Source organism: Pterocles gutturalis, unplaced genomic scaffold (assembly GCF_000699245.1).
Source record: "Pterocles gutturalis isolate BGI_N339 unplaced genomic scaffold, ASM69924v1 scaffold23424, whole genome shotgun sequence".
Taxonomy (NCBI): domain Eukaryota; kingdom Metazoa; phylum Chordata; class Aves; order Pterocliformes; family Pteroclidae; genus Pterocles; species Pterocles gutturalis.
Genome location: NW_010133831.1, coordinates 16,909 through 28,884, shown reverse-complemented (window position 1 = coordinate 28,884; position 11,976 = coordinate 16,909). Strand labels below are relative to the sequence as shown.

The 11,976-nt window shown below is 36.7% G+C and overlaps 1 protein-coding gene across 1 annotated transcript in view; it reads left to right on the top strand.

Annotated features, from left to right (window-relative positions):
• The window catches only part of USH1C (Usher syndrome 1C (autosomal recessive, severe)), a gene marked incomplete at its 5' end in the record, with an annotated part of 38,380 nt that overhangs the window by 24,817 nt on the left and 1,587 nt on the right, over positions 1 to 11,976 (top strand). The window contains 6 exons of the mRNA XM_010081394.1: positions 2,991 to 3,110; positions 5,787 to 5,849; positions 9,438 to 9,479; positions 9,789 to 9,842; positions 9,988 to 10,087; positions 11,475 to 11,584. Of these exons, the coding sequence (XP_010079696.1) occupies positions 2,991 to 3,110; positions 5,787 to 5,849; positions 9,438 to 9,479; positions 9,789 to 9,842; positions 9,988 to 10,087; positions 11,475 to 11,584 (489 nt within the window). The remainder of the gene's footprint in view (positions 1 to 2,990; positions 3,111 to 5,786; positions 5,850 to 9,437; positions 9,480 to 9,788; positions 9,843 to 9,987; positions 10,088 to 11,474; positions 11,585 to 11,976) is intronic.

Genomic DNA, 11,976 nt, shown 5'->3' with positions numbered 1-11,976 from the left:
AAAATGACTTTTGAAAGTGTTTTAAATATGTCATCAAGTTGCTTTGTTAAGTGAGAAGAGTAGACAAAGAAAATTAGATTAAAATCAGAAGCTCAAACTTTTAAAATCTCAACACAGTATAAATTACCAGCAAAATAGTTTTAAAGGAACAAGAGTTGGTAATCAGGTTTTACTTTTTCTGGACACACAGGAGTTAGGGATTTCTTTGAGGAAAAAATTCTGACTTTCTCCTTATTACAATCTCAGTCCAAAAGAAGATCAAATACAAGAAATGATGTGTCAGATCTCACTTTAGGAGAGAAATGGCATCCGTTTCATCATAATTCCCTTTGCTAAGCGCTCTAGTGGGATTAATGTACTTGTTTTTATGACAAAAGATTCTTACTTGTTTCTTACAGTAGAAGAGAATCCCATATGGTCACTTCTTTCCTACACAGTTTTCTGCATGGATTGACTGACTGTGTTGTTGGTTTTCTTTGGGTTTTTGCATGTTTACTTGGAAATACTAGGCTTCGCTTTTGCATGATTCTGATTGAGGTAGGGAAGGATGTTGCAAATTGATCAGGGGAAACTGGCATGTTATTTCTATGTGAATAATTGTCCTAATGTGAACCATTAATCTCTTCTTATAAACTTAAATAGACGTCTGGTAGTGCTTAATCTATGTGGTTTACATTTGAAGTGCCAAGAATATGCTAGACCCACTGAAATGGAGATGTCAGATGTTCTTAGGGGTAACAGGTTTCCCAGTTTATTTGCAAAATAAAAATGATGTGAAATGACACAAGTGTACAAAATACTAATGTTCAGAGGAGAAATAAATTTTCCTTATGCTAATAAAAAATATTCAGATAAAAAAAACTAATATAGGAACTGCCATACTGGATCTGACCCCAAACTCATGTTCCAACATATGTTTCTGGCAGTTTTTCACTCCTAGATACATTAAAGAAAAGAGGTTACTAATGAAATAAAAATACATCAGGCAAAAACAACAAAAAACCTAACCTGGCCATGGAAGAAAAATCAGAAGCTGGATGTTTTATCTTTGCTTTCTAAAAAGTCTATTCTTAACACCACACATAAGCAGAAGCAGTGCATTTATTTGACTTCAGCAATCAAAGATCTTGTGTTAGTGCCCGATCAAGCCAAAAATAAGACAACTGTTGTTGTCCCATAGGTTTGCTTTTTCTAATATTACTCAAAATGGTAAATCTTATCTGTGGTGCTAATTTTTTGCCCCAGATCATTTAATTTCAAATTCAGCTCAAGCAAATACCTGACAAAAGGAATGAAATCCTGTCAAATACATTCTTGACAACTAACTATTAAAGTATCTTGTATAAATTGATCTGTTTCTCAAAATTATTGTTAGCTATGTACTTTATATGAACCCAGTACTAAGTCTATTACTGTTTAGGTTGTAAGAAACACCTCGCATGTTGGCAAAGCATCTTCTGCATCAAGCAACCCTCTGGTATGTCATGTGCTGTTAATAATGACTGTAGTTTTATGAACTTGCCATGTAATGCCAATGCTAGGGTCATGTCAAGGGTTTGACTCTACGTGGCTAATTTATTTAAAATTCAGCACTTCCATTCATGTGCATGGATTGATTGCTGTGTTACAAGTTAACCAATACCAGGTAGTGAAAGTGACTCCTAATGGCCTGATGGCTTCATATTTCAACAGTTCAACAATTCTTAATCTATGTTTACATGTTCTGTATATCTGTATGTCATGGAGCATATACTTTGTTCTTCTGTCAAGACAGACAAAAGGAGGTAGGACTAAACTACATTTTAAATATAATGGGTGCTAAGAAGCAAGGTTTCTTCTCAGAAACCTGTTTAGTAACTCTGCACTGATTTTTGATTCAGGATGGCTGGATGTCAGGTGTCCCCATTCTGAGGCACTCTAGAATAGTTTGTTTCTAAATTGTGCAGCTCCAGGAGAAATCATCCAGTTCCCATGCAACTTTAACAAGGTGATACCAGTGAACCTGCTGATTCTTCTAAGATGAGAAAGCTTGACAATAAGGTATATTTTGCAGTATAGAACAACATTAGTTGAGGGATATCCACAGGGACTTTCAAAGATCTGGTTCCAAAACTTTTTTCTTAAATTATTTTAAAAAGGAAAAGAAAAAAAAAGAAGAAAAAAACCACCCCCAGAATTCCCCTATTTAAGAAAAAAAAAAAAGTGGCTTAACTGATTTGCTGGAAGTAACTCAAATAATTTCAGAGGATACAGCTTGTACTTAATATGAGTGATATCTGGAATACATCACATTTCCTATGAGAAACATTGACAAGAGTGTGCAGGGAGTTGATGGGGTTAAGTCAAAAACTAAACCCACAGGGCTCTGTTTTGAACTCTTCTTGGATAAAACTATGTTTGACGTCTGTGGGAGTTTTGACAGAGTAAGACGTGTACAATCGGGTTAGTACGTGCTGGATGATTAGGTCTCGGATGTCTCTGGGTATCTGCACTTTGTAGAGTTCAAGGGTAGGTAATTAGTGTTAGTAACCTTTGCTCTTAAGTGAGGATAAGTTGACTTGAAATTCTTTATGGAAAGCTTATCACTGCAGTCCTGGTGAATTTGATCTTAGAAGATGTATTTAGCCATAGATTACTTAAAATCTCATTTCAGGTTCACTGTGTGCTTAAACTCAACTGTAGCTTTTTTTTTTTCCCTGTAGTTTCTTATTCAGTTCACTGCTTTATGGGACAAATGTCAAAATCAGGGATGACACTTTTCCATAATTTTGTTGGTGAAGTCAGAGTTTAGGGGAAAAAACTACTATTTGGATGGAAGAGAGACTATGTCTGTTAACTTTGTAAGTCTTGAAGTAATTCTGTAAACCTTTTGTTTTGTTAGTGTCATTATATTCATTACGATAAGCTGTTTGTATTGAGGCATCTTGATGAAATGATGGATTTGCATAAATTACCTTGTGAATTGTAATTTTCTGAAATTAACCCCCTAGCAACTTGCTCCAAGTCCACCTACCCAACGACATCCAGGGGTACCAATAGTCTCTAAACCAGTCATGCTGCATCCTGACCCAAACTTTATGGTCAGGCCAACAATCAAATCAGAGGCCCTGGTAAGCCTTTTAATGTTCTTTTTCCAAGTGCTACTGTACTGTGGGATTTGTTGTTGACTTGTTCTCACAGAATCAATGTTTGTCTTGTTTTCTGCTAACTAAAATTCATGTAGGTTTTTCAAATGATCACTAATGGTAAGTACAAAAGGGTATCTTTGCATTATTTTTGTGATCTAGATGTCATTCTTAGTGACAATTTTTTACTGCGGTGCATAATTCCAGAGAAGTGTAGAGCCTTTGACTCTGTAGAGCTTATTTTTAATTTATTCACATACTGGTTTATATTTTTGTAAAATCTAAATTCCTTTGTCAGAAATGAAATGGTAAAAAATAATTACACCATCTATTTTTCCTTTGTAAATATATCTACTTGAAATGTAGATATAGAACTCATCATTTAATTTCTAGATCTACTTGAAATGTAGATATAGAACTCATTTAATTTCTAAAGAAAAAAGTGCTTTGTTGTATCTTAGACTCCAGTATACTGGTCATGCAGTGCTACTGCAAAGTTGGCTCTCAATCAGATTCTTTTTCTTATTTCTGTTCCATTTCTGTTTGAAATGTAAATGAAGAAAAAACCCTTAGGCTAAATATTTTAGGATCAGCCATGTAGTATCTCTGGGAATTGTGCTACATGAGGGAAGGTGAGCCAAGGCTTAGTGGAGAAAAAAAAAAGATAAATACTGCTCTGACAGATGATAGCTCCCAAATGGCAGCCTGGAAAATTCATCCAAGGTAGCTGATGGACCAATTAGTAGTATGTGTTATTGAACATCATCATGACTTACGCTGTTGCAGTTGGAGTTGTGTGTCTGTTGTATGCATGTGTGTGGACACGTGTGTGTATGCGTACATTTATATGAGCAAGACAGTGTATTACAACATGTGAGCTTCCTAAGTGATGGAAAATGTATCATGTTTGCGTTTCATTTAATTACAATCTTATGTTATATCTGACACTAAATGATGGGCACAATGTTCCTACTTGTCTTTGAAGTGGGATGGATTTTTTGGTCACTTTCTGCTTTAATAGTTTAGATGCTCTTGTTCCTTTATTTTCCCAATTACAGTTTGCACAAATTCTAATTATACTTAGTAATCAGTTTTCCCACAGACATAGTTGTCTTGAAACTTGTATATTATGAATGGATTGAAACAATAAACGTAAGCAGGTTTTTTTTTAAGTTGCTCAAGAGAAGGCAGGTACATGAACTAAAAATAAATTCAAATCCCTCCAGTGTAGATGTTTCTTTCAGTTGTATCATTGGAGCTTTCATATTGATTGTGTTCAGTAATTCAGTATCTCTAAGCAGTTTGAAATTCTTTAGGGGAGGAATGAACAGAATAACTCCAGTCTTTGTCTTAATATGATATAATGCGCTTAATTCCTTCTACCTTGTTTTTATCTAAATTTAGTTGTCCTGAGTACCAAACTCTATAAACTGATCTTGATGGATTTACTTGATTCAAACAACAAATCAAATGAGCCTGTACTTAAACAATTCACTAGTAAAGATGATAAAAAGCATGAACATAAGAATAAAATAAAAATGCAAGAATGGGTAGAACATTGCTGTTATCTGGAAGGTAGTTGGGCCAGATAGGAGCAGTGAAGTCTCTATTGTGGCTGAAGTCTTCATATTAACTGAATTCAGGTCCTTGTTTTAAAGCAAATTGAGTTTGGAAATGTAAATACCATAGAACTAGAATAGTCTGTAGAAAGTTGTTCTTATTTCAGAAGACTCAAATACATTACCTGATTTGATGCAGCATTTTGAGTGGAGGCTGGAGAGGTGTTAAGTGTGTTTTGTAAACATTTTTTTTAGCTCATTTTGGTTTTGAAAATTTTATAATAAGAGCTTCTATGTTTTAAGTGATTCCAAACTACAGTGTACCATTTTATTAATGCACTGGAAGCAAAAGAAAAACAGAATCAATATGAGATTAAAATTATTGAAGCTCAACACAATAAAATAAAATCCAGCAGTTTGTAATCAATACTGTGAAATTACCTGTAGATATCTAAATTGAAGCAAGACCACTCAGAAATAAGTCAATTACATTCAGGAAGAATTTATCTTTATGTAGAATGAACTTGTACTAGTAATATTGGTATTTAGGTAATTGCTTCTTTCAGGATGAGCCAAAACGTGCATATCTTTTCTTTCAGCTTATCAGCTTCATGAGGACTTTAATAGTGGAATTCACCTTTCAATATCAAATATTCCCTGCTAGGAGAGCAAGTCTAAAATGTGTAACATATATTTATCATGACTTTTCAGTATTTTGGGAATTACTTGTCTAGCATTTCGTCTGTGGTGGTTTTTTTTCAATTATTTTTTCAAAAATCATGGAGAAGAGACAGCAGCACTATTCTGTAGAAATTAGTGATAAAAGGAGGAGCCATGGAAAATATTTTTAAGAAATCTTGTGATATGGAATTGTGCATTATTTATGTAGTTTCTCTAGAATACTTTCCTCTCTGGTAGTCAGTACTATTTCACTGTGTGTGTTCTCGCATTTTGAAATGGTATAGGGAATAAGCCCTAACAAGTGCAAGTGTGATTCAGTCCCCAGAAGAGCAAAAAAAGCAGTGAGATTATTTGTGAGTAGGTGGTACTTATTTACAGCAAAAAGTTAATATCTGGTTTGGCAATTTTCTTTCTTTTGCAGCCACAAGAGATGTTTAAAAGGATGGTGGTTTACAATTCATCATTTAGATCTAACAAAAAACAAGTAAAATAACATTTTTCCATATTTTGTGTGGTACTTCTAGTTTTGACTGATCATAGATATAAAGCTTTTCTTTCTAATCCTGTTGCTCAATTTCTAAAACACTGGATGCAAGACAGCCCTAGTGCATGAAAACTGCTGGTCTTTGTGAACTTTCAGTGTGTGCCTGTAGCTCCTGCTAGTCTGCACAGATGAAGAGTGAGATCATAGTAAATAGTTCAGGTTGAACCCTCTGTGACTACTTACATGGTTAGTGCAATCTTTAAGATTGTTGAACACTGATAACTGATCTGATACTGCCAATTTTTTTTTTATATTCCTAAGGTTTTATTTTTTTCTTTTAGTCTCCAGCTGCATTGCTTTCAGTAATGAAATATTTTCTTAGTTTAATAAATAAAGCTATTATCATAACATAGTTATTGGTAGGAAATCAGAGGAACTGGTGGTGGAAAGCACTTATTCACATAGCCTTTCTGTATTGTGTAGGACTTTTCTGTGTATCACTAGTTTTGCTGGTTTCCTCTGTCATAGGGATGAAGTTTTCATCTCTTCCTCTTTGGTTGTCTGGTGGTTCAATAGATGGTTCCTTGAAGAAGTGAACTTTGTGCTTAACTTCTCTGCTGCTGTTAAATGTGCCTGTTTGAGTGCAAAGAACCTAAGTTAGATGCATTTCCGTGTTTCATGAAGATGTTGGCATACAGTTGTGAGCTCACAATGTGAACTTTTGAATGGTAAATGATTAAGCTTAATTATTTTTTTCTTTATCAGTTTCAATCTAGATCTAGAAGGGAAAACTGGATTTGACTGAGATAAATCAAACTTTGAGATTGTTCAGTTGCCATTGAATGTTAGTATGTTCTGTATATATGTAACAGTTGTGTTCTCAGCAAATATGTTTTTTTGGAAATTTTGTTATAACTGGTCATGGCTTTCTCTTTTAATAATTTTTTTGTTTAGTTCAGTCAGGTCTCAATTGCTATTGACCATGGATGCTACAAACTTCTGTGAGCAGTACCATTGGCTTAGGTGCTTGTGAGGTTTTGTGTTGGTAATTTTTTTTTCTTTTTTTAAGTAGTAACTTTACCTTTCATCTAGAAGTCCAGACAGATGGTTGTTTCGGTGCAGTTAAACATTTTAATGTTCCAGATTCTTCTAATGTTCAGTCCCATGAATGTTATTGTAAGTCAAGAAAGGATTAGAATTGTTTTAACTCTTCTGCCCGACGTGTCCTGAATAGTGGGAGGGTAAGCTTAGCACTCTGGTTTCCACTCGGTGTTCCTTGGTTCATTGGTCCCTCCTTGAATATTTGTAATGCTCATTTCTGGGAAGATTTATTACAGTTGAGTGGATGTCTTTGTTGTATTGTAGTTGTATTTGTACATTAATGGATCCGGATAATATAACTTCTTTACTTGCAGGTTTTTTTATTGTGGGTTTTTTAGTGGGGGGGGTTCCTGTTTAAAAATTATTTTCCCAGGAAAACTTTCTTCAAGGGTAACATCTGTTTTTCATGAGGGCAACCTGGGACAAAGAGAGTTCAATGACTTCCATTAGATTACATAACAAATTAGTGACTTGGCTGAGATTGGGATTCTTTCCTCTAAGTTACTTGCTCCAAGACCAAAGATGTCTACTTCAGCCATGATTCCAAAGGTCTATACAAATTCAGTTGTTCAAACTACTAGTTGTTCAGGTAGATATAATTGCAAAATGCTTCTCTTACTGTATTAGTAAAACTATTCATGATGATCAAATTCCTGGTTATTTAGTTCCTCAAAATTAGCAGTTAACAAATGTAATGCAGCCCATACTAATTTAAATGCTAAACAAGGTCTGTCATGTTCCTATTCCCAGAAGATGCTTTGAATACCTATTTCCCTATGAAAAAAACACCCACTTGTGGCATTAAGTAAAAGTCCTGGAGTTGTACCCTGGAGATTTAGCTCTCTGGGAGCCTGGGGAGACAAAGTCAGGCTTCAACCCTCGCAAATGTTTCTTCTCTCTCAGAAGAAACACAGAACAAGGACATGATTTGCTGAAGTTGGTCTTCTGATCTTGTGGAAAAGGTAAAGAGAGAGGCAGCCTGCAGGAAAGCCAGGGTTCGTGCTGTACAGTTCAGTATGCCCATGTGTAAAGACTGCCAGTCCATGCAAGAGCCGTCAGCCCACTGTTGCATGGTCTGTGTAAGTGTGGTTAGAGAAATGGGCAGCGCGGTTGTACCTTTGAGGGCCTGCTAATGCAGGCATGTGTAGTAGTGCTCACTGACTTAGTCAGAGGCAGTGGTGGTAAGGATGAGATCTGATGCCAGAGGATCATTCATAGTCATGTCAAAATTATACAGGCAACTGAGAGAGATTGTAAAGATGATAACGGGAGGAGGTGCTGAGGTTTTCTGCTGGAGCTTTGTCATTTAACAGCCAGCTCTTAAAGATACCAGAGGAACCTTAAACTGTGCATTTGATTTACAAATGGAAAAAGGCTGAGCTGAGTCTGTGTGTGTAATAGACTTTGTCATCAGATGGATCCAGTAGAAAAGAGAGCAATAATGAATATATCAAGCCTGATTACGCACTGAACTGCTGGCCTGTGTCAGATACTGGCTTGCCTCCTGTATCAGCAAAGGGTTGTGTGGTTCTGCGTTGTTCCCGTATCCTCAGGTTGTTGTAGCTTGAAGCCATAACAGTGATACAGCATTTAGGTGGCTCAGTAAAGATTTATCTGAAGTCCTGAGGTCCTTATTTTAACATGCAGGGTAAGTGCAGGGTTTTTAATCCATCTCCAGCATTGCCCATACGGTCTCACCCAGTAACTCCTAATCCTCCTCAAGAAACCTCCACCCAAACACCATTGATTCCCAAGTGCTGACTCAGAACTCTCATCTTCGTAGAAAAGGTAACTCCTGCTTTTTCCCTGCAGTGTTGGCCTGACAAGGGTAATGTACTAGGTTTTAAAAGTTTAAGAAAGGGTGGGTCTTCTCAAAGCTTAAATCTTGCTCTACCTAACTGCAGTGTTATCTTCCCCATTTCAGACACTCCCTGACAAAACTTTTAAGTCCTCCGCAGAACCGTATGAAAACAAAATTGGTGTTTGTCCTGCATTTGCTTGTGGTATGGAGCCAACTCCCTGAAACTCCATGGAAAGGAAGAGGGTCTTACAACCCAGACACCATGGAGTAGTGTTGCTGACAGGCGAACTGCAGCCTGTCACCTCTGCCTGTGTTAGTGCCAAACAGTGATAATCCCAAGAAAGGTTGCTCAGATGAGTGTGACAGAACATTTCTGCCCGTGATTTTCAAGATTTGTTTCTGTTCTGTCAGGAGGGGAACTGCAGAGCTGACAGAGTTGTAAACCATTCCTGAAAATTGCTTCGTAGTATGGCCAGCTCAAACTGCTGATCTGTCATAAGGTTTGAAATGTCTTCTGACTGTCAGGATGGACTATTTGCTACCTTTCTGTACTTTTCTCCATTCACTGTCTTCTTTCATAGCTTACAGATTTCTGTGTTCTCTCACTAATACATTAAATGGAGTTTGTGTGTTAAGTGTGTGCATGAGCCTGATGTTTTTACAGTTAACTGTTGCTTTATTTTCAGGGCTTCCAGAAATATTTGGAAGATTTTGATCCATATTCAATGGTAAGGAGAGAATTCAAATATGTCTCACTGTTTAATGTGAAATATACTGGAAAAAACACATCCTTGATTTTGAGGGCTGGGAGGGGGTAAGATTCATGCTAGTTGCTTTGCTGGGGCTTGTGTATTTGTCTTTTGTAGTCATATTGAAAAGGAGCTTTCTTGCAGGAAAAGATGATCTGGTGTTCTGATCTTCCTCTAACACTACTTTGGAGGAGAGAAAGGTCCCTTTTCTCCCATAAACTAGATAGATCAGCCTAATTGTTTTGTATTTCTAAGGTGGAAATGATTAATCATTATATCTTTTCATAGTTTACCCCAGAGCAGATTATGGGAAAAGATGTACGGCTATTACGAATTAAAAAGGTAAATATTATTTGATTGATTGATGTTTAAAGGGTTCATGTAAGCATTTCATGTACAGTCCCATTTACTGGGAAGAAGGAAAGATTAGGCTCCTGTTGATGGCAAAAATTAACAGCCTTTTCTGAACTAAAACTGTCTTTAATAGGAAGGATCATTAGACCTTGCAGTCGAGGGAGGAATTGATTCTCCGATTGGAAAGATAGTTGTATCTGCCATCTATGAAGGTGGTGCTGCAGACAAACATGGTGAGTAACAATGGGGAATTTGAATGCTCCTGCAAAGTGGCTCCTTACGTTGACTGCGAGTTGTTGACTGACTTCATAGTTATGCCTGGTGCTGAGAGGCACACTTAGATTGTCCAAGGCAGCCGAGTTCTCTCTCAGTTCCAAGGGTAGCTCAGAGGGAGGCTCATGGTTTGAAGGGAGCTGCTTAAATTAATAATTATGTAAATTTTCTAAATAGCGTTTAAGAAGAAATGGTCACTGCTGCTGTATTTTTATCATAACAGAAATTTCAATAATGTGGCCTGAAAATGTAGAGATGTTCTCTTGTTCTCTTAATATGGGCTCTACTTTTTCCAGTCTGATATTTAAAAAAAATAATAAGCCCCACCAACAACTGATTTTCTGGGGTATTCTATTAATTAAAGCAGAATATGATCTCTGTTATTTTACAATTTCCAATCAATGACATTTGTAGTACTCCCATGTGCAAAGCAATTACTAGGCCATGGCTACACTACACTGCTTAGTTTTGTTCTTAATGCTACTTTGAGTAGTAATTTGTTTTGTAAAACACTTGGTTTTACTCACGAAGTCCCACTAAATGCAAGAGCCTTCTGCCTAACAGCTTAGCTCTCTGGAAGGCACAAGAACATGCATATCAACACATCAAGGCTTTGCTCCTCCTGGAGCAAAGTATCTTTTATCCTTTCCTTGAGAACCCTGGTGATGACCAGGTAGACAGACAGGACAATATCTCCTCATGTTGTCTTTGCTAACCTTGTTCCAACCTGCACCTAAGTTCAAGTCACTCTTGTGAAAACATCTCAGACACTTGATGGCTCAAGTACTCCGTTTCTCTTTGACTCCTCACTGTTGTGAGATAAAGCTAAGGCTGTCCCCTCACCATCTGTGTTTTCCCCTCTTCAAATCCAGTCCCAGTCAGCTGGTTGTGCTTCATTCCAGATTAGCAAGTCAAAACCAGTTCTAAGGACTGAACATGCTCTTGCAAAGGAATGGCAGTCCAGCAACCCTTTGACAAATTCCACTTGTACCTTCAGGTATTTAAGTAATGCTGCCATTTTCGTAGTAGTGAAAGACTACAATCAACCACAGTTTGTCAGCTGTATAGGTGGATTACCCAGAGAAGCAAACTGCTACTATGGAAGATCTCGCTGAACTAGTTTCTTACTGATCATGATCAGTAAGAGATTAGTGTGGCTTTTCCATGCCTAAAAATTCCTTTTGTCTCTAGCAAACTTTCTTGTCTATGCCAATTTTTCATGTAAGCCTTCACATCTAGTGAAGACACTTTTCATTATACTCCGTACTGCATGAATATAGGACAGAAGAGATTTTTTTTTTTTTTTTTTGCTTATGTGTATGTTTACCATATTGGTCTTTTCACCAGGAGGCATAGTGAAAGGGGATGAAATACTAGCTGTAAATGGCAAGATACTAATTGATAGCAGGCTGTCAGAAGCACAGGCAACTCTAGCAAAAGCTTGGAACATGGGTGGGGTAAGTAACCTGGAATATTTTTTCATTCAACCTACAATGCTATACTTTTCTTCCATGACATTGTCACATCAACATAAATAAGGCTGCAAACTTCAAAAGTAGCAGGTATGACATGTACTACCAAAGTGAGCTGAAATCTGCAGAAGATATTGGTATATAGTATCTCTCAAAATCATGCATGTGATTTACTGTGAAAGTTCATGGCATCTAGCCACATGTCAAGATTGATATTTAAACACATTACATTCTGAGTGTTTATAGTACGGTTATCTCTAGAATCTCTCTTTAGTATTGAAAATTATTTGCAAGCTGATTGTAACTTTATGGTAATAGCTTAGCTTATCTTTGATTTCTTAATGTACAAATAACAGTGCACTTCAGCTACAGTGAGT